General features: G+C 46.4%; 1 protein-coding gene across 2 annotated transcripts in view; it reads right to left on the reverse strand.

Moving 5' to 3' along the window:
• Positions 1 to 1131: 1131 nt before the first annotated feature.
• AP3D1 (adaptor related protein complex 3 subunit delta 1) overlaps positions 1132 to 21306 on the reverse strand; it is a 44908-nt gene continuing 24733 nt past the window's right edge. For both annotated transcript variants that reach the window (XM_059489536.1, XM_059489537.1), the window contains 20 exons: positions 20773 to 20921; positions 18680 to 18910; positions 17005 to 17236; positions 16472 to 16617; positions 16206 to 16347; positions 15380 to 15451; positions 14473 to 14548; positions 13536 to 13735; positions 12828 to 12901; positions 10468 to 10678; positions 9214 to 9276; positions 8492 to 8590; positions 7636 to 7785; positions 7466 to 7513; positions 6965 to 7154; positions 5838 to 5926; positions 4846 to 4931; positions 4396 to 4517; positions 3585 to 3664; positions 1132 to 3430 (listed from right to left, as the gene is read on the reverse strand). In XM_059489536.1, the coding sequence (XP_059345519.1) occupies positions 3335 to 3430; positions 3585 to 3664; positions 4396 to 4517; positions 4846 to 4931; positions 5838 to 5926; positions 6965 to 7154; positions 7466 to 7513; positions 7636 to 7785; positions 8492 to 8590; positions 9214 to 9276; positions 10468 to 10678; positions 12828 to 12901; positions 13536 to 13735; positions 14473 to 14548; positions 15380 to 15451; positions 16206 to 16347; positions 16472 to 16617; positions 17005 to 17236; positions 18680 to 18910; positions 20773 to 20921 (2556 nt within the window). In that variant the 3' untranslated portion in view covers positions 1132 to 3334. The remainder of the gene's footprint in view (positions 3431 to 3584; positions 3665 to 4395; positions 4518 to 4845; positions 4932 to 5837; positions 5927 to 6964; positions 7155 to 7465; positions 7514 to 7635; positions 7786 to 8491; positions 8591 to 9213; positions 9277 to 10467; positions 10679 to 12827; positions 12902 to 13535; positions 13736 to 14472; positions 14549 to 15379; positions 15452 to 16205; positions 16348 to 16471; positions 16618 to 17004; positions 17237 to 18679; positions 18911 to 20772; positions 20922 to 21306) is intronic.

Below are 21306 nucleotides of genomic sequence, written 5' to 3' on the forward strand. Positions count from 1 at the left end.
GAGCTTGGGAGGCACCACTGGAGCTCACCTGGCTCAGCAGGGGCCCCTGAGCACATCAGGATTGTGGCCAGATGGCTCTTGAGGATCTCCAGGGAAGGTGACTCCACCATCTCTGGGCAGCTCTGCCACACACAGGGCAAAGTCTTTCCCCTGCTCAGGTGGAATTTCCTGTGTTCAGTTTCCTCCCATGACCTCTGCTCCTGTTGCTTGGCCCCAGCCTCATATATCCATATACATAATATAGATATCTATGTTGTCTATATCTATATTCATCTCTGCTCTTCCCCCTGCCCCAGCTCCCACAGCCTTTCCCCACAGGAGATCATCCATCCCCCCATCATCCTCATCCCAGAGGAGTCCAGAACTGGACAAAGCTCTGCAGGGCTGAGGGAGCGGCAGGATCAGCTCCTGGTCCCCCAGTTCAGCTCCTATGGCTCATTTCACACTCCCTAGACTGGGGTTTGTTTTGGTTTCCATCCCATTTGTGCAGTCCCAGCCCATGGCAGGTCCATGTGGGATTGCAGTTCTGGGAAGAGGACCTGGATCCTTCCTGTAGCAACGGGGCCAACAAGCTACTGGGCAATTCCCAGGGCAGAACTGGTGGCTCCTGACTCTCAGCCCCAGGGATTTTCTGTCCCAAGATGATTCTCACAGCTTCTGGTGTGACTGGAAACCACTGGGGCTTCAGCCAAGCCCAGGCCTCATTCCTGCTGTGGCAGGACAGGGCTTTATCCTCACATCAATGTCACCACGTTTGTCACAAATCTCACTGGAGGCCAAGAGGAAGCAACAGCAGGGGCTGATTCCGGCCTCACTCACACCAGAGCTCCCATTCTTCCAAGGGTTGAATTTCAGCTGTAATCATGATCCAAAACATAAAACAATTAATGGAGATTTAACTGAGATAGTCTGAATTATTTTTTCCTGTAATTTCAGTGTTAGTGACAGCTGCTGTTGCAGAGCTGCCTTTCAAGGGGGTGGCACTAGGAATTCCCTACCTCCTTTAGGAAGGAGATTCCTCTTACCTCCACTGAAGATCCATTATTCAGCCCTGGGGTAAATCCATGCCTTGGTTTTGGGTCCATCCAAACTGGAACAGTCTTATGAAAGGACCATTTATAAAGCCAAAAATTTAACTTTGTTTTGAAAGTTTATTGGATCATCTTGACACAAACTCATTACAGCAGCTTGTGGTATGTTGTTTTCTTTTTCTTTTCTTTTTTTTTTTTTCCAGGGAATGTTGATAGCAAATAAATTTGTGAATGTAACACATCATACAGTTTCAAAATTCTAGAATCACTGCACAGGATTCTGTAAGAGACTCTACATGCTAAAGTGACAGTTTTCATCCATGAATTAAAAAACCCAAACACTAATTGAGGAACATTATCCTTTAAGACAATTTTAATATGTTCAGTTTCTAATACACAACTGGCTAACCAAGGGAGGCTGACCAAAACCAAACCCTCCACGTCGTGGCAGCACGGTCGGACACGGAGCTGGGCCTGGCAAAAGGAACCCAGAGCACCAGAGCAGAGCCTTTGCCCAAATACCTCCTGTGGGAAGAGTGTAAAAAGCACGAGACACGCATAAAGTACAGGACATCACCCAACAAAGAAGATCAACACTTTATCCTGCTCCCTGCATGGGGGTTTGGTGTTTTAAGAGTGGTGGTGGTGCTGGAGACATGCAGACCCAGGCAGCTCCTCCCTGGGCACCTTTTTGGAGCAATCAACTGCTCCTGACCTGTGCCTTGAAGCAAAACCCTTCCACGGAGTTTTGCTCACTGGGTGTGGAACTGCAAGGAAAGAAACAGAGCTGGGGAATAAAAAATAAGTTGAAAGCAAGGGATGTTGGAGAAGGACATCAACTGAGCATCTCCGCAGGACACTGTGACATCCCTTTCCTGTCAGTGACTCCACAAGGTTCCAATAGTGCAGAATGGGCACTTCCCACACTCTCCCTTCTTCCCCCAAAAGTGACTGCTACAGTCCCAAATCCGCAGCTCCCCAGCCCCCTCCCCATCCTGCACCCAGCAGGGAGAGCAGCTCCTCATGGCCCCTCTCCTGCCAGGGCAGGGAGAGGGGATCATCATCAACCTCCTCCTCCTTCCTGCACCTGGGACAGGGGCTCCCCATCCATCCTCTCCTGCACCCTGGCAGGGAGAGGGGATCATCATCATCCTCCTCCTCCTTCCTGCACCTGGGACAGGGGCTCCCCATCCATCCTTCTCTCCCTGGAAGGGAGGGCTTTGCCACAGGGACCCAGGGGCCTTTGTGCTGCCAAATCTGCTCTCAGTGCTGCAAGGGCAGGGCTGGGGGACACTGAGGGGACACACACAGAATGACCCTGCTGGTACCAGAGCCCAGGGGGAGGACATGGACCTGCACACAAGGGGCTGCACCCATGACTGTTTCTCTAACCTGGTAATGGTCAACCTCAGCTGGTGAGCGAAAGAATAAAAAAGCAGGAACAGACCCCTTTGGATTTCCAGTTTCTTGCTACAGCTTAACTGTTCAGGAATGTGAAATTGAAGTGGACTCATAAAACACATCAGCAGAGACAGCTCAGAGGGGAGAGGCCTGACAGACTCCGTGTGTGGGGCAGTCGAGGGGAGCACAGACCCAAACAATAACACTTACAGCCCGTTTCATGCTTCCACACTCGACTCTTCCAGCTGTCACTAAAAGAAGGTTAAGGCTCAAGGCAACTACTATAAACAGAAACTCAAACATCCCAGTTCCCACAGGGCTCCTTTGGATTAGCTCAAGGAGATGGAGGATATTTATATGCTGATCACAATAGATCTTGAGATAATAATAAATCATATATATATTAAAAAAAAAAAAAAAAAACAAAAAGAGGCCTTCTGGTCCAGCACCAGCCTCTGCTAGAAATATACATCAACTACAGCAGCCCTGAAGACATATTTCATGGCTAAGGATTAAGTCAACCTTCCCTGGCATAAGCACAAGCAACAAACTGTGCTACTGTTGATAAAGTCCTGCTCAGTCGCCGTCCCACACAGATGAAGGTCATGGGATCATCATGAGCTGCTGAATAAATAGTGCCCACCCCTCCCTCCCTCCTCCAGTCATGTCACCAGGATCTCTTTGGGCTAGAAAGGGTTAACACCACAGTTTGTAAAAAGTTCTGAAAATAAAAAGGTAACATACAGCCTTAAAATGTCTAAACTGCAACCAATGGTGGAGTGAACTGAAAGCACGTGCCCCAGGGTAGTACATGCGTACGAGGGAGAAACTTAACACTTGGGTCTGCTCGTCTTTACACGTTGGGTGTGTTTCTGCTCATTGGAATATTGTATAAGGAATATTCAGCACTTGGACAATGTCTCTTTCATCTCATCCAACAAGTTGCTAAGCAGGGTAGAATCATTACATTTCCCATCTATGGATACAGAGTTCTCTCCCTTGGAAAGGAAAAAAAAAAAGAAAAAAAAAAATTAGCTTCTCTTCCAAGTGGGGATAAATGTGTTCCCAGCCAAACTCAAGGGCTGGGAAGAGGCAGAGGAAGGCAGGGAAGGCTCCAGGTTTAGCTTCTCTCAGGGGTTACAGTGCTCTCACCTTTTTTACCAGTAGGCAGACGTGATGGCCTTGGATAGAACGGCTGTACATGGATGCGCACGAATCAACGCGTTCCACAACTGCAGAGAAACAGCAATTTCATTTCATTCCAGTCCATTTTAATTCACCCCTGCTTCCCCTGGAGAGCAGCCCTTGCTCTGCCTGGCCTTGAGGAACAGAGGCTTCTACAGAGGGGAGGAGGAAGTCAGGGTTAAGATGTGCCTGGCTCCTTGTGGCTTCTCTCTGGGACGTTTCACAATAATGAGGTGAGTCATTTGTCTGCTAAGCCACAAATGTTCTGTGGCAAAAACACTGCTCAGAACGTAGATTTCTTCCCCAGAAATACTTCCAGTGAGGCAATGTCTAATGCAAACATCAGAGCATGATGAAACAGCCAGTTGTTTTGCTTCAGCCAGCGCTTGTGTTTTAATTAATAAACCCAAAGCTGAATAGCTGGGGCTCTCCCTCACTGAAAGGAGGCACTGGGGAAGGAGTCTGAAGCCCTGCAGATCAAACCCACCCTCTCCAGAGAACAGTTACAGCCTGAACTCCACAGCAGCTGCTCCCATGAGAGCTGTCACATGCCTCACTGGGCTGCAGGAATTCCACAGGGACACAAGGAGAATTCATTTTGAAGAACACTGCATGCTTTAAGTGTTGCAAAACTGGAGAAAACTCTCCCAAATGTATTTAATCTGGACATCACCTGCTCCTGTGGTTGCTGAGCCCATGGAGTGTTATGCCCACTAAGCACAGCAGAGATTTTAGAATACGGAATTCTGCAGAAGGTTCTGCATCAAGGCAGACTCACCTGAAAAATGATGATGAAAACAGATCTTTGCCAGTAGATGTTGGAAAGAAATGCTAATTCCATCTACTTTAATAGAACTCATGTGCAGATCTCCAGACTCTAGGAGCTTGGCAAAAGCATCACTGCAGAGCAGGAAGGAAAGTAAATGTTTTATTAGAAATGCAAGTGAAATCTGTCCCATCAGCCCCATGCCAGGATACAGAAGCTTAAGTGCTACCAAGCTTGAGGAAAATAGGTTTACAACAAATTCAGAAACCACACTCCAGAGCCCAATGGAGCAACTTGTGCCCTCTTGCTGCCAGAGCTGCCTCTGCCAGCCTGCAGGGCACAGAGCTCCCCCTGCAGAGCCACTTGAAATCAGTCAGTGGATACTTCTGAGCAGCCTCCCCTTACAGAGACACTGCCCAAGCCCTCAGGAGCAGCAGGGCTCAGCCTGCCAGGGGCACTCACCTGTAGCAAGGCGTCGTGATCAAGTATGAAGCACAACTGAAGTGCAATTTGAAATCTAGTTTTTCATGGGTTGAACCTTCATCATCCTGCAACAGAGCAAAGGAGAGCAGGTGAGTGGGAACCACCCACCACAGAGACACCAGTGAGGAGCTGAGGGCTGAGTTCCCCCTGAAGGATCAGTGTGATCCCACCACAAGATCAGCCCACTCAAAGATTTGGCCAGCTGGGTTGATAATTGCACCCACAACAGGTAAGGGACACTCTGGGCTGCAGTTCTGCCTGTACTCTGCTGAAATGAACTGAGCAGACTGAGTTTAAACTAACACTTGGAGATGTGGTTTTACAGTTCATTATTTCCTGAGCAAAATAAGAAATTAATAGTTCCCAGATTCTTAGGTACTAAAATAGGACTAGCATGCTATTTTTAAGAAACTCTTAAAATAGAGATAATGGCTGACTCAGGAGTAGCCACAACTGTCTCCGTTCATTTCCTCTGAGCATCTCTTTCATTAATAACTGTACTGAAATAACATCAGAGACCAACACAGTCTTATCCAGTCAGTACCTATTAAACAATGCCTTCCTCTGACCTCACTCTTGGTCTGGGTTTCCACTCTTAATGACTGCACCTAATTCTCATTTTAGTTTTGCAGCCTTGTAGCAGGCTGCAGTGTCCAACTGAGATGAGAAGGAGCAGAGCCTGGTCCCCTCTGTCCCCTCCCCAGCAGATCAGTGTGATTTCCTAGCTGACAATGTGGCACATGTTCCAGGCTGCCTTGCTCACACGCTGACAGCAGTGACAATCCAGGACGTGCTGACGCAGGGCTGGGGGCACTCTTTGCACACGATGTGAAAATGTTCCTCACAGAATGGGCTGCTGCAGCAGGGATGAAATGATGCCTAAAAAAAGCTCCAGAGCAGAGCTTCCCACCCGAGCCCGGCTCCCTGACGCAGTTCCCAAGGAAGCAGAGGCAGTTGAGAGCTGCACTTACTTTGACTATAAAGGACAGTGTTCCTTTTAACTTCTGAGCCATAACAATACTCTGAAGTGTAAACACAAACTGGGCTTCATTAGAGATTCCTAGTGTGAAGAGAGGAGAGGGAAAAATCAGGTCAGAACATGGTTTCCAGATCTAAATAATGGTTACAATAAACTGACTGATGTGCAGACTATTTTTGAACCAAATCTGAAATTCTCTGAGTTGGAATAGTTCTACAACTGCTGTGATGAGTCAACAATGTTACAGCACTTGGGTCTCTCAGTGGCAGCAATGGCAGCTGGCATTTGATGGAGGTTATTGAGCAAGTGCCTGGGCAAAGTGTCACAGTATCACAGATTTAAACTATTTGCATAACTCGAATTATATCATAAACATTTCAGAGTAGCTTTCAGAGCTAATTTGAATTCTAATGTTTCTATGTTTTGCTTTTAATATACAAGTCTCTGTCAAGAACTGCCACATAGAGATTTAAAACTAATCAAATACCCCACTGCTTTCCATGGGGGATTGAAAAGCTCCCTGAGGCCACTTCAGCCCTCTGTGAGCTGTTCCAGGATTCAAATTAAGTCCTTGGTGAAGGAAGGGAAATTCAGGGAAGTTCATGGATTTGACTGTACTACTGTGCTCTGTACAAAACAAATATAATTCATTTCTGTGCTTAATACTTCAGCTGCCCTCCTTGCACATCCTTATCACAAACCTTCACTGCAAAAGGCCTCTGCCATTCAAACACTGGGACAAGAGCTCCAGAATAAATCCAGAGTGGATTCTAATGCTTCACAAACCTCCTATCTTGTTTTATTTTAAATCTCATAGCAAACACATCATGAATTTTGCATTCCTGTAGTCAAAGGTGTGCCAGCCTGCAGGCACCTGGAAAAGGAACTCAGACATTTGGACTCCCAGCCCTAGCTTTGCTCTTGCTGTGCAGAACCACCTGCATTAGAGCCACACTGGGAGAAGGCTTATCCTCTCCAGGGAACTGTGGGAAAGCCCAGCAACAGCCAGGCAGAGATGTTTTTTTCTGGAAAACAGCAAGAAGTTCAAGCAGCTCTTTCCACAGGAGGGCAGTGCAGGGCCAGCCACACTCCAAGAGCCCTGTGCAAAGCTGTGCATACCAGGGGGGAGCTGGAAGGGCACAGGGATCCCATCGTGTACTGATGATCCTTCTGGTCGGAGCATTTTAGTGTTGAGAGAGTCCAGGACATTCAGTTCCATGCTCTTAAGGAAGCTAGTGCTTTTGTTCTCAAAGATAACAGACACTGTAACTTGGCTGTCATGCTGGAGGTTTCCTTGGATATCATAGGTCTGCAAATGAAGGGAAAAATATCACAGGAAAAGAGTCAAACTTCAAGAAACAGAACACAGAACACATTTATCCCCATTTTACCCAGGGATAAAACCAGGTTCAAAAGGGAGGTAATTTGATATGGCTAGAAGATTATGGAAGCACACTGGGATTGGGAAAATATCAACTTAGAAATTAAAGTGAGCCACCCAAAGGAAAGGAAATAGAGCTTGGGACTGAAACATCCTTCAGTTGTGCGATGGCTACATAAAGTCACTCCCCATCCCCAGGACACCCCTCTCTCAGAGCACACAGAACAGCCCACACTCACCATTTTAATGTAGGGGTTTTCAGCGAGAAGACGATAACTGGACATGGGCTGCAAAACAAGAGAGAGCTCACAGTGACACCAGAACTGCTGACTCTGGGAAGAGCTGTCACTGCCCTCCCTCCCAAACAGCTGAGCTCTCCCTGTCCCCAGGCCTGGGCACAGCTACTCACTGGTAGTGGCTCATCCTCTAGTGTCCCGTTCTGCACCGACTCCGGGGGCTCCTCCTCGCTGTGATGACTCTTCTTCTTGGATTTCTTTTTATCCTTTGATTTCTCTTCTTTCTCTTTCTTGTGCTTTTTCTTCTTATGCTTGGAGGATTTCTACCAAGAAGAACAAGAAACTACAAGAACCCTTAAAGAAACCCTTGATTTCTAGCAATGACTCCTCCACCACACTTCCATCTCTAGACTCTCACTCTCTGCATTTCCTGCACTGTGCAGAGTTTCCTTTTACAGCAGAACCCAAAACAGAGCTACCATTCCTTAAATCCCAAAAGTAACTCCATGTGGAGTCCCAGTAAACCCTGCTCCCCACACCCTATCCCAAAGTAACCTGGGAACAGCACAGGGCAGAACCTCTCCAAGTGTTTGGAAACCTTAACTGGGACCTGTCCCTTGGCTCAGGGACATGAGGTGGTCACAGGTCCCCAAGGATGTAACATTTGCAGGCAGTCACTGCACTGAACTGATGCTGGTGGTAAATCCTCTGTGCTGCTTTTTAAGGAGTTTGAGACAGCAGGAGAATATGGCTGAAAGGTGACAGCAACTTCATAGAACCAGAGAATTGTGAAGGTTGAAAAAGATCTTTAAGATCATCAGGTCCAGCCATCAGCCCAGTGCCACCACATCCACAGGTTTTCTGAACATTTCCAGGGACAGTGACTCCACCACTGCACTGGGCAGCCTGTCCCAGTGCCTGACAATCCTTTCCATTAAAAAACAATAACAACAAAATCTTTTCTAATACCTAATTTAAGCCTCCCCTGGTGTAACTTGAGGCAATTGCCTCTTAACTTGAACCACTTACCTTTCCTTCATCCTCCTCCTCCTCATCTTGTTCTTCCCTTTCTTCCTTTTTTACCACTTGGGGTTCAGCCACCACAGCAGTGCCCACTGCAGGCTCGCTCTGAGGAGAGGAGCACAAGGATTCTGACACTCGTGGAAAGCAGCTGGAACAACCCAATCCCACAGCAAAAGAGACTCAACAGTGACAACTCCTCACAAGTGTTATTTCAGAAATGACATTAGGCTAACATGGTATCAAGGCTTTCATTTTATGCCTCTGAAACCCAGCAAATATGATCACCTGAGGACATGATTCAGAGGATTTCCTCCAAGGAATCCATCCCCTTCTATCTTGGTCTCTTCCTCTAAAATTTCCCATCAAAATTCATGACAATTTTTCTTTCACACTCTGTCTCTCATGTCTATTAATATTGCCAGAGTCTACCTCATACTGAGAAATAAAACCATACAACTGTATAACATTACACTCATCAATAACAGAATCAACCAAGGCTGGAGCTGCATCTGTATTTCTATTTCTATTCCTTGATCTGCACAGAATGAGCCTCAAGTCTCCCATTTCAGCTCCTGTGAACTGGGCAGACAGTATCTCTGCTTCCCAGCAGGAAGGTGAGGAGATGGAGCTGATGTTCCCCTCAGTGCTGCAGCATGACACAGCACTCCTGCACAGCTCAAGGCAAGGAATAACCACAGAAGTTTCTTCTGATGGGGGAACATTCCTACCTGTGGCTGGGGTGTGGGAGCAGCTGGTGGAGCAGTAGAAAGCCAGAAATCCAAGTCTTCCCCCTTAATTTCAGAAGAAAAAAAAACCATTATCATTGTTTTTAGATATTTCTTAAAAATCATATTAAAAATCCGACAACAGCAACAAAAGAAAACCAAAACAAAAAGATCACAAGGATGGAACATCTGCCTTATGAGGAAGGGCTGGGAGAGCTGGGGGTGCTCACCTGGACAGGAGAAGGCTCCAGGGACACCTCAGAGCCCCTTTTGGGGCCTGAAGGGGCTCCAGGAGAGCTGCAGAGGGACTGGGGACAAGGCCTGCAGGGACAGGACACAGGGAATGGCTCCCACTGCCACAGGGCAGGGCTGGGTGGGACACTGGGAATCAGGAATTGTTCCCTGGCAGGGTGGGCAGGCCCTGGCACAGGGTGCCCACCCTGGATCCCTGGCAGTGCCCAAGGCCAGGCTGGGCAGGGCTGGGAGCAGCCTGGGACAGTGGGAGGTGTCCCTGCCATGGCAGGGGTGGCACTGGATGGGCTTTAAGGTTCCTTTGAACCCAAACCAATCTGGGATTCTGTGAGTCTATAACAATTAAATTAAAATTTGAAGTTCCCATGGAAATGCAGCACTGCAGAGTGCTCCTCATGCTCAGATGCTGTGACACATTCAGGACCAAACACACCAAGAAGTTTCACTTCAGTTTTTGAGCACTTGCAAAGGCAGGCCCAGCTGACCTGCCCAGCACCCCAACAGCAGGGCAGGGCACCCCTGGCATTCCAAGGGCTGCAGGGCAGGGGGAATGAGCAGCTCTGCAGGGGATTAACAGGAGGATGCTTCAAATCCTGACAGCAACTGGCAGCCATGGGCAGGGTTTATAACTGAAAGGTTCTGGAGCACATGGGAGTCAGGATGCACCACAAATGACACAAAACCAGTTCCAGATATTTTGCTAAGGAGTTCCCCACTTGGAGAACAGACAAAATATCAGCAAACTCAGCTCCACGTGAGCTCTGGCAGATCTGCTGTGTAGGCTGCAGTAAGCTGAATTCTGCTAGTTAAGGAGGCTCAGTAAGTGTTATTTTTATTAACAGAAATCTTTAAATACCTGCTGCTACAGTAGTAAAAATTGAAGGAAATAGAGGGTGAATGCATTGAGCTGTTTGAACTGTTAAATGCAACTGTTCCTAAGCAACAAAATGAACTCAGCAATAAATAACAGCAGGAGCTAAAATAATGCAAATCTTGGAGAATTACCTTTTTTACTTCTTCCTCCTCCTCCTCTACCACCTTTTTCTCTTTCTCTTTCTTCTTTCCTTTATCTCTCTCTTTATCTTTATGTTTCTTTTCCTTCTTTTTGGGTTTCTTACTCTTCTTCTCTACTAGGGGAACTTCTGAGTCTGGTGACTTCAGGGTCTCCACATTCCTGTGTCTCTGCACTGGCAGCTTCTCACTGTCTGCTAAAGGTCTTGAAAAGAAAGAGCCCATTACCTGCTGCACACAGCTCCCTCAGCCACATAACCTGGCCAAGACAAGCTCTGCTTTGTTCTTAGGAGCTGGGCCCCCAAGCCTAAAATCAGTGCATATTTCCATACCTGGAGTTTACTTATGCACTGCAGACATTGCCCTTGTGGGTTAGGAGTCAGAGGAAACAATTGGAAGGTGACTGAGAGCCAAGGTTTTGCTGTTTAACCCTTAGAGGTGCCAGTAGAGGCTGAGGAACACCCCCAGGGGAACAGCTCCATGTTCCACTGTGTTTCCATGGAATCCCTCTCCAGGGAAAAGCAAGGATGTGGAACAGCATTTCCAGCAGAGTGGAAATTTCAGCAGTGGAATGTCAGCATGGCTCCAGCAGCCCTTGAAGGGTGTGGGGTTTGTTGTTCTTGATGAACAGATCAGCCTAATTGGGAATTATTCTAAGTAATTTTTATTTTGGAAGTTTGCACTAGGAATTTCTACTCCACTATCACATTTTGTAAGGTAAATGTAACTTCAAACACCTGTTTGCAAAAAGCACCAACAGCAGGTGATATTTACACTGTATCCTAAATCCATTACTTAGGGAAAAAAAAACACCACAAAAATTTCTCTCATTCTTGTCAAACATTTCCAGAAGCCAGCAAGAAATTCACCAACTGCATATTTTTCTATTTATAGCTTTTATTTAATGTTAATTTTCACACTGGCACACCAAACATTACTTCAGGAAGATTTCTAATGGCCTTAACTGCCTCATTTTTTTTTGCTTATATTGCATTAAGAACCAGAACCAATTAATTTTTCACTTTCAGGGAAGATTGAACAACAAACAGGCCTCATCTTTTACTATTTCATATATATCTGTACAGGAACAGCAATGGTGCTGAAAGCCAGTGACAAAACAGACTCACAAATGTCAGAGTCTCTGAGTTAACAGTTCCACCACCCTTCAAGGACTTGCCCTGTCCAAAATCAACCAACCTGACAAAGGTCAACACTCAGGAGATATTCTTACCTGGGAGGCTTCCCTGAAACCAGACTGCATGTGAGCGTGACAGACAGAGCAGTGCAAGCACAGAAAGAAAGAGAGAGGACACAGACATGAGAAACCATGACAGGAGAGCACAGCACTCATGGCACAGGGAGGGAATGGATGGAACAATCCAGCAACCCTGGATGCCTCCTGAGCACAGCCCCCAGAACCTGCTCTGCTGGGTGTGCCCAGTGCTGCTGAGAATCACCATGCAAATACAGGGGCTACAGGCAGAAATTCATTTCCTTTTATATATTTGTCACTGCAGACTTTGGCCTTCCAAAAAAGGAGTTCCTCAGAAAGTGTTTTATTCATTTTTCACAAGGTACTGAGAGGCCAAAGCCCTATAAATTTGGCACTGCAAAGAAAGGCACAGACTCAAGTATCAGAGGAAGAGAGAGATCCCACACGCACCCACATGGGCCTGCACAGTCTTCAAAAATTTACAGGAGGCATCCCTGGACCATAAATCAGCAATTATTTTTAGCATGGTGATTTTGAAAAAAATTCCAACCCAATCTCCCTGTGCAACACTGCACAGCCCAGGGCTCATGGGCATGAGGGTGCAGGGGCTCAGTGCTGGCACTGGCACAGCCCCAGAGCTGGGCACAGGGGTGACACACAGCTCAGTCACAGCAGACAACTTCACAACAGTGGGACACACTGCAGGGCCACAGGGCAGTGGGGTGGGACAGCCTGGGTGTTTCTGGTCAGTGACACAACACAGGCTTGCCATGGACACAGAGCTTCTGAGGGGGACAGATGGACACAGCTCACACTCAGTGCCAACACAGGTGACAGCAGAGAGACAGTGGGACACCCAACCCTCAGAGTAACCCCCACCTGATCCAGTGACACTGTCTGTGCTTCCAGACTCCTTCAGTCACATCACACTACATTTAGTGACTTCCCCAGCCCCTCCCAAACCTCTCATACTCAGGAGTTGAGATTTTATCATCCAGGCTGCAGTGGGAGCCAAAGCTGGATGAGCACCTGTGGTCTCAAAGCCATGGGGAGAGCCTTCAGCCTTTTGTGCTTTGCCTGCTCAGCCCCAGCCCTGCCCTCAGGCACTCCCTCAGTGAACTCACACACAAACTGCACTTACTTATCCAGGTCTATGTCAAGTGCTTTGTAGGGATCATTGGGATCTTTGTCATCTTCATCACTGGGCAAAGCATTCTGCAGGAGAGTAAAGAGACACCCACTGAGGCAGCAAACTACTGCAATTTTCAAACTCAAGTTTAACACCACCCAAATTAAATTTTTTTTGAGCCTGTGAACCCTGCAGAGGCCAGCTACAGTCAGGCTCAGTAAGTTATGGGAACAATGCACTTCAGTGCAGCAGCCAGTTTCAAGATTAATTTGGAACAGAAACCCCTTCTTCATAAACAGCAGGACTTGAATTGCTGCTGCTTGGTTTTGATTAAAGGAAATTTTAGAAACAAATACAGATGACATCATTAGCATCTGCAATTAATTATCATCAGCTGCAAAGCTGCTGACTAGACAGCAAGTTACTGTCAAAGTGAAGCAGCAGAGCATAATAAATGCTATTTGGGCAGTGTTACTTTTAGAGCAGGGATGAACATTATTTGGTTGGCTTTGACTTTTTTAATAGCTTCAGTGGCAATTTTTGTCAAAAAAAAAAACAGACAGTAATTTCTTCCCCTGCAAAGAACAGCCTGGGATCATCTCAGTCACTTCTGAAACAGCTGTGGAACTGCCACATCACAGACTGGTTGCAGCTGTGGGGGCAACAACCTCTCAAGAGCTGCACACAGATAAATCCCAGAGCCCAAGCACAGGAGCTGACCTCTGGCATCTCCTCTGTGATGATGTCGACGTGGTGAGCTGGAGCAATGTCCTCCTCACTCTCTGTGTGCAGGGAGTTGTGCCGATGGTGTTTCCCTCTCTTCTCCTTTTTCTGCTTTTTCTTTTTCTTGTCTTTCTCCAGTTTCTGTTTATGCCTTCTCTCTTCTTCCAGTTTCACATACTGGTCTGACATGGGCATTCCTGGGGGAAGCCAAGCTGCTTTCAGGTACAGAGCACATGGACTGAGCACTGACACACCACAACAGGAGTGTGCCCTGCTGCTGCTTCCAGCTTAACCAGCTGGATCCACATCTCTGTGCTTCCACACCACCTCACACAGCCCCCCAAGCACCAGCTTTGCTGTGCACTGCATCTCTCCAGAAACAGGACAGAGCTCAACCCTGCTCTCTCATTTTTGGCTGCGTTATTGCATTACAAGGAGCACCCAAACATTGAGATTTTAAGGAGAATTGGTGACATTGCTGCTGTACTTGTAATGTAAAGAACTTTATCAACAGCTTTTCTGTGCTGTATCCAACCACTCCTAAGATACACAACCACTTTGAATATCTTGTTTATCAGTTGAATATCAGTTATCAAAACAGTATCTCTACCATTAGATTCTATTTCATGTCTCCTCCATCAGACCTCCAAGATATTTTCAAGGTGACTGCTCCCACCAGAACAGTGGTTCCTCTACATGTTACAGACCTGGCTGCATGACATTCCTAATCACAGAACTACTTCTAATATTATCTTGAAAGGAACTCAGACTGCAAAGTACTATTTTCAAATGTAAATTAAGGAGATATATTTAAGACTCTAATGGAAGTGTGTTCCTTGCCCTTCAGAACCTCATGTGGAAGACCCAAGAAAGAACTATAACTTTTGTTAAACTGAATTTCTTTAATTAATTGTAAAAGATTAGCTGTGCTTACCTGGAACTTTTAATGGGACAGAAAGGTCAATCTGGACCACAGGAATGTGTTCCACCCCTGGAGTGTCTTGGTATCGCTGGGAAAAGAAAGATTTGTTACTTTCTGAGCACTGCCAGCACAAATTTCTGTAAATAGAAATATTACAAAACATCAAGCAGCTCAATCCCTTAAGTGAACATTTTAAAAGATAGGAATGGAACAGCTTGTTAATAATTCTGTGTGGTAGCAGAGGGTGTTTTAAAGCCAGTTGATAACTATTATAAAGGACCCTACTCTTAGCTAGTTTGTTAACCCCACTACTGCCCTGAAGAATTACTGCAGCTCCCAGAATGAAGAATTACTGCAGCTCTCAGAAGAATTTTTGGTTTGTTTTATTGCTAATAAACAATATCAGCAATACTGTTTGTTAGCAATAAAACAGACCAAAAAGGAGCCCAGGAGCCCTTGCCACTTGAGAAGATAAATTTGGAGATTGGAGTTGAGCAATATGGGCCAGTCCTTCAGATATAGAGTTATAGAGGGAATAAAGGAAGTTCTTTCCCTGAAAAGGTGTTCAGAGAACACAACAACTTCCTGATCTACAAAATAAAGTGTGAGTTCCAGGGTCACCCTCTGCAGGGCTCTGAGTGAGGTGCCTGGGGATGTGAGCACTGCCATGACCCAGGGCTGGGACAAACTGCACAGACTCTCACAGGCTGCCCTGGGGGTACCAGGTCACTCAGGAGATTCTCAGCACAAACAGGAGTTATAAAAACAGTTGTAGGCAGCCACTCCAGTCCGTGCATTATAAAGTAGTCAGAACTGCAGGGGAAATATCAGAATGTGCCAGAGGAGGCTGCAGCTCTGATATTCAGGGATCCTTCCCAATGACAGCAGAGTCCAGTGAGATATTGCAATTCAGACTCACCTTCTGAGGGGAAGGAGAGCTTTTAATATAAAATGGGTTGTTGGCCTGTTCTTGTTTCCGGGCTTCTCGACGCTAAAAGCAAAAGAGGATTTGCAGTTACAATGTTTGTTTGTAAGCAAAGAGATAAAAGACACTAAAGTGCAAAACAAAGGCTTCCTGCAGTTTTGGAACAATACATAACTACTGTGAAAAGACAAGAGCAGAACAGCTTGTGTGTGATAAAGCAGTTCTGAGTTACCTGACATGCTAGGATAGAACTGCAGGCACCATTAACAATTCCCAGCCCTGGAAGAGTTCAAGGCCAGGCTGGAAAGGGCTTGGAGCAGCCTGGGATGGTGGAAGGTGTCCCTGCCCTGGGCAGGGGGTGGGATGGGATGAGATTTAAGATCCCTCCTGTCCCAAGCCATTGTATATGATACTATGACTAATATTCCTTAGAACACCATTCTTGGCTTTTTAATTATAGACTAGAGATAAAACCTTCCCAGACATTAATTTTTGATGGCAATTGGAATGTTGCTGCTTTCATTTCTGCAAGGAGAGGAAGAAGTGAAGATTCATATAACTACAAGCTCTCTCTGTGAAAGCAAAGAGGTCAGAGGCAGGAAAGGTGGGATCACTGCTGAGCACAGTCATGTTTCAGTCATTCACACAAGCTGCTCAGGCCAATAAACATCAGCTTACATCAGAGATCAGCTTTCCTGAGCTGTGGAGAGCATCAGGGCTCCCTGGCTACATGGAGAATCCACAGCAGCCCCCACTGCTCCAGCACCACTTAGATTACTACTGAAATTATGTAGGGAAAGGCATTTTAACATTCACTCACTCTGGCCAGTTCCTCTTCATCTATTTCTGGCTGTCTGTGTCTGGAATGCCTTTGTTCCTCCTCATGAAATATTGTTTTGGGCTTTTCATCTTCAGACTCGCTGTCTGATGGAGGCTCATTGATCCAGGCATCAAGGTCCAGGCTGGGAAGAATTGCAGCAAACAAACAGCTTGACTCAGTACACTGAATATTTCATTGTCTCGTCACATACTTTGCTTTATTATTCAAAGTTTAAATAAAGGTTTGGGAGAGAGAAGGAACTTTACCCCTCTGGAACGGGGACTTTCTTCTGTGCTTTAGGAGCCACAGGGTTCAGCTCACCAGCAAACAGGGCTATCACTTCCTCAGCTACAGGAACTTCTTTTGCTTGTAGCTTCTGAATGTATTTTATTAGCTGCAAGATGCAAGAAGCCTAAAAACAAATAAAGAAGTGGTTTCAGAGTAATATTTAACAAGTTGAACCAACAAATCAACTGAAGTCAACAGAAGGTGTTTTATTTCATTAAGGAACTTAAGAGAAGCAGCATAAACTGCAGGTTTATAGCAAATGTAAAAAGTCCATATTAAGCTTCTCTTTTAGCTGGAATCTTGTTGTGCCCTTAAGTGCCTGAATAATTTTAAAATTAAATTGTTTTGAGTGAAGATCTTGCTGGCAGCCTTCAGAGATGGCATCAAACTCCAGTAAGATCTGGCCTTTGTCATTGATAACAGCTGATAGAAAATGTGCACAGCCACAGAGAACCAGAGACCTGCTCCAAGGCTTCCCATGATAAATCCCAAAGTCATTTCATCCTCTTACCCTCTCCTGAACCTCCAGATCTGCACTCTGCACAAACTGAGGCAGGCGTTCGATCATCAGCTGTGTGATTTCCTGAGCTGCCTCCTTGTCCCCAGCCTGCTCCTTCTGCTGCAGGATGGATGCATAGAGCTTCACCATGTTCTGCACATAAACAGCCTGGATGTGGCCTGGCAGGGTGGTCACTTTGGGCCTCAGCATTGCTTCCAGGGTTTGGTTTGCTTCCTCCAGGTGTCTGTAAGGACAGAATACACAGATGAAAGGCAAGCAAAAATAAAATCCAACAGGCAGTGCTTAATACAAAAAAGAACAGATCACAGCACTTCAACAGACCTCATGCTCTTACTCAAAATTATCCGCTCACAACTAAATGGAAGATGCACAAAAAAGTATTACAATAATAAAAGTTGTAAATAAAGCCAAGTTGTTTCTAAGTAAAAATGTGATAACACTGGAAAAAGAGTATATTTTCTTACTTCTTCAGCTGCAATTTTCTTTGTACAACTTTTTTTTTTTTTTAAAGGAAGTGAAGATCTGAGCTGTACCAGCATTCCCCCAATATCACACCTACACTGTGAACTTAAACTGGAGCCAGTGTTCAGAGTGGCAATTAGAAGGAGACACAAAATTAGCTGGTAAGAGGAGATTCCAGTACCACACCCGTCCAATCTACCAGAACAAAAGCTGGGTAACAGCTATATCTGCACAAGCAAGAGACAAAAACACCTGCAGAAGCTAAAAAAACATACTGGTACAAGAACACTGAAAATTGTAGTACTGTGGGCATTGAAAAATTTTGAGCAAAAAGATGACAACTTTTAATTCCCAGGAAGATGGGGCTCTGCAAAAACCCTTTAACAAAAGCAAAATAGGGAGGAGAGAAAGAACTAATTCAAACATAGTGAGTGCACATGTTCCCTATAATATAAATGGGAGTAGACCTTAATGATTAAGGAGTTCCTTCAACATCTTAAGATCTAACAGCTTACACCTTCAATACCAGAAGGGTCCAAAGCTGTTGGAGAGTGCCCAGAGGAGGGACACGGAGCTGGGGAAGGGCTGAGGAGCAGCTGAGGGCACTTGGCTCGTTCAGCTGCAGCCCAGGAGACTGAGGGGAGGCTCCTCGGGGGCTGCAGCTCCTCCCCAGGGCAGGCACAGGGGCAGGGGCTGAGCTCTGCTCTGGCACAGGGACAGGAGCCCAGCAAGGGCTGCAGCTGTGCCAGGCCTTGGCATGGAGCTCAGGGCAAGGTTCTGCCCCCCGAGGCTGCTGGGCACTGCCCAGGCTGCCCAGGGAATGGTGCCAAGGCTGCCAGAGCTGCAGGAGCTCCCAGGGCTGCTCAGGGTGGGGGTGTTGGGGTGGCTGTGCAGGGACAGGGGTTAAACTCAATGATCCCTGTGGGTCCCTTTTGACTCGGGATATTCCAGCATTCTATGATTCACTACTATGGCTTCCTGCATGAGTGGGCAAGGCTGGAGAGACAGGAAAAATGATCAGCTAGTTAAAAATGTCTTGGCTAGAAAGAGCTGAGGAGTCAATAGTGTGAGGGAACAAGCGAAAAACAACCACTTTGGTGGCATTAAGGCACATACTCTGAACCTCTCATAAAAACATTTCAGTGACCAAAAGCTTTGCCCAGCAGCTGCCCCTCAGAGCACACCAGGCCGTGCCTGCACTTACTCAGAGAACTCCCCGCAGATCCAGGCAGCAGCATAGAGCACCTCGCAGATGCCGTTCCTCTGGGTGTTGCTGGCGATGAGGTGGGCGTTGTCCAGCAGCATGGCCATCTGCGACACCGCGAACTTGCGGATGGCCTTCACCCTGATGGCCACGTCCAGCATCTGCGCCGCGATCAGGTGCCCGTGCCTCGTGCCCTCCAGCCGGGTCAGCTCCACCAGGATGCTTATGTACCTGTGGGAAAGGGGAAGGGATGGGTGGGTGTAGATTTTCATGTTTCTCTTTTTTGCTGATTTATGACTGGTGATAGCTCAGGGATGCCACTTGCTCGGTTTCTCGGCTGTTTAGGTTGTTTAGGCCTGGAAAGGCCCAGGGATGGCCTTGAAGAGCTTGGCGCTTCAAAGGACGAGGAGAGACTTCTGATCTTGTCTCGGTCTCGGTGTTTATTAATTGTTTATCTAAAAGATTTTCTTTCAGCCCGACAGAGGTCTGCACAGCATGTCAGCCATGGGCACACTCTACAAGCCCCCGGGCGGTCACTTATCTTTATACTCGAAGTTACGTGTACAATATTTATAATTTTTCCTCAATACTTTCTACTCTTATTAACTGGTGCACTTCTAGTAATAACTAATTTCAAAGTGCCACCATCACCACAGAAGATGGAGGCCAAGAAGAAGAAGGACAGGACACGCCCCAATTCCTCTATCTTACTTCTTTAGACCTCTCTGTACTAAAATCTCAAATCTTGTGTTTTACACTCTAATTAACTTATCTCTTCACCATTCACTCAGTGAATTCCTCCCAGTCCTCATACAGGTGTCGTCTCCTGTGTAGGATTAAAGCTCTGCCACCAGACACTTCTGGCAACATTCTAGGACTCCTGAGCCCCCCAAGGGTGGTCTCGGCCACTCTGCACCTCCATCCTGAGGTGCTGAGATCTCACAGGTGGGCATCAGAGAACAACCCTGCAAGAGCCTAAATGGGGGATGTGGGACTCAGGCAGCTCTCCAAAATGCAGTTTATTACATCCAAGAGGTTAGAGCAGTCCAGGGTGGTGGGCAACAGAGCCTGTGCCTACAGTTGTGAGCTCCAGCTGCAGGCAGGCCTGGAGACCCACATCCCTCATTCAGGCTCTTACTAATGGTGCCCCACATTGGGCGCCACTTCAGAGCCTAAATGTGGGATGTGGGACTCCAGGGGCTCTTCAAAATGCAGTTTATTGTATCTAAGATGTTACAGTAGTCCAGGGTCATGGGTCACAGAGCTGTGCCTCCAGCTGTCAGCTCCAGCTGCAGACAGGCCAGCAGACCTGCATCCCTCATTCAGGCTCTTCCTAATCGTGCCCCACATTGGGCGCCACTGTAGCAGCCTAAACGAGGGATGTGAGACTCCAGGCAGCTCCCCAAAATGCAGTTTATTCCATCCAAGACGTTCCACCAGTCCAGGGTGGTGGGTGACAGAGCTTGTGCCTACAGCTGTCAGCTCCAGCTGCAGGCAGGCCTGGAGACCCTTTGGTTTTGGTTACCAATGCATTATAGACTTTTCTTTTGGTTACAATGCATTATAGACTTTTCTTTGCTGAGCATCTTCATACAGTAGAACCAATCTATACCTTAACTATTATCTATAGCCTCTCATAACTACTGTAATTACCATATTCATGTTACTGTTCTCCAAGCACTAAAAGTTAGTGCATTACAGTTTAAGGTAGAAGTTGCTTTTCAGTTTTCTTGCAGTAGAAAATTCTGAGACCTTTTTTCTACTTGCAACTTTGCTGACTTGTTTGCCTGTGCTATCTTTCTGCTTGGTAAAAACATCTTCCTGTTTGAGGTGGGTTTACCCTTTGCTGTAAGTCAGAAAAACCCCTTCTAACTAACACACCCTTTGCCTCCTTGGTTATCCACTAAGACTGGCTCTGCAATTCTTTTCTTCTATATCAAAACTTGCTTCCAACTCTATTCCTTCATCAGACTCCACATTCAAAATCTTTCTGCTAAGCACACATATCTGTGAGACTTTCTTGTCAAACTTTCATCCTTCCCAACACAACCCTGCACTGCCTTTGTGATGAGCTCCAAGCTGGCAGCACTGACCATTCAAAGTTGGTGATGTACTGGTAATTGGACTGGCTGCAGATGTCAATGATTTTGGTCAGCAGCTCATCGCGGTACGTCGTCCCTTCGGCTTTATCCACGTGAATCATCAGCTTCTTCACAATCTCCATCAAGTTCTTCTTGGAGACCTGTTAAAGAGGTGGTGAAGGGTTCAACCACTTTCCTACATAGCCAAGTCCTTGCAGTTAAACAGCTGCTGGCTCTTTGTTGGACCCATATAATGTTCACATGAAACCAGAACCATCTCTGTGGGTCCCAATCCAAAAATCAATCTGTCTCATATTGTTCAGTGTTTTTGTTAAAGAAGATCCAGCATAAGTTACAAGGTGTTTAAGAAAAGACTGGATGTGTCATTTAGTGCCATGGCCTGGCACTAATAGGTCATAAAGTGGATTTGATGATCTCCAAGGCTTTTTCCAACCAGCTAATTCTGTGAAGACCTTGCTGTGGGAGAGCTGAGGATCAGAATTACTATCAGCAATACAGAAATCCAAGAGAAAGTGACTCTTCTAC

The sequence above is a fragment of the Ammospiza nelsoni genome, chromosome 27, assembly GCF_027579445.1.
Source record: "Ammospiza nelsoni isolate bAmmNel1 chromosome 27, bAmmNel1.pri, whole genome shotgun sequence".
Lineage (NCBI taxonomy): Eukaryota > Metazoa > Chordata > Aves > Passeriformes > Passerellidae > Ammospiza > Ammospiza nelsoni.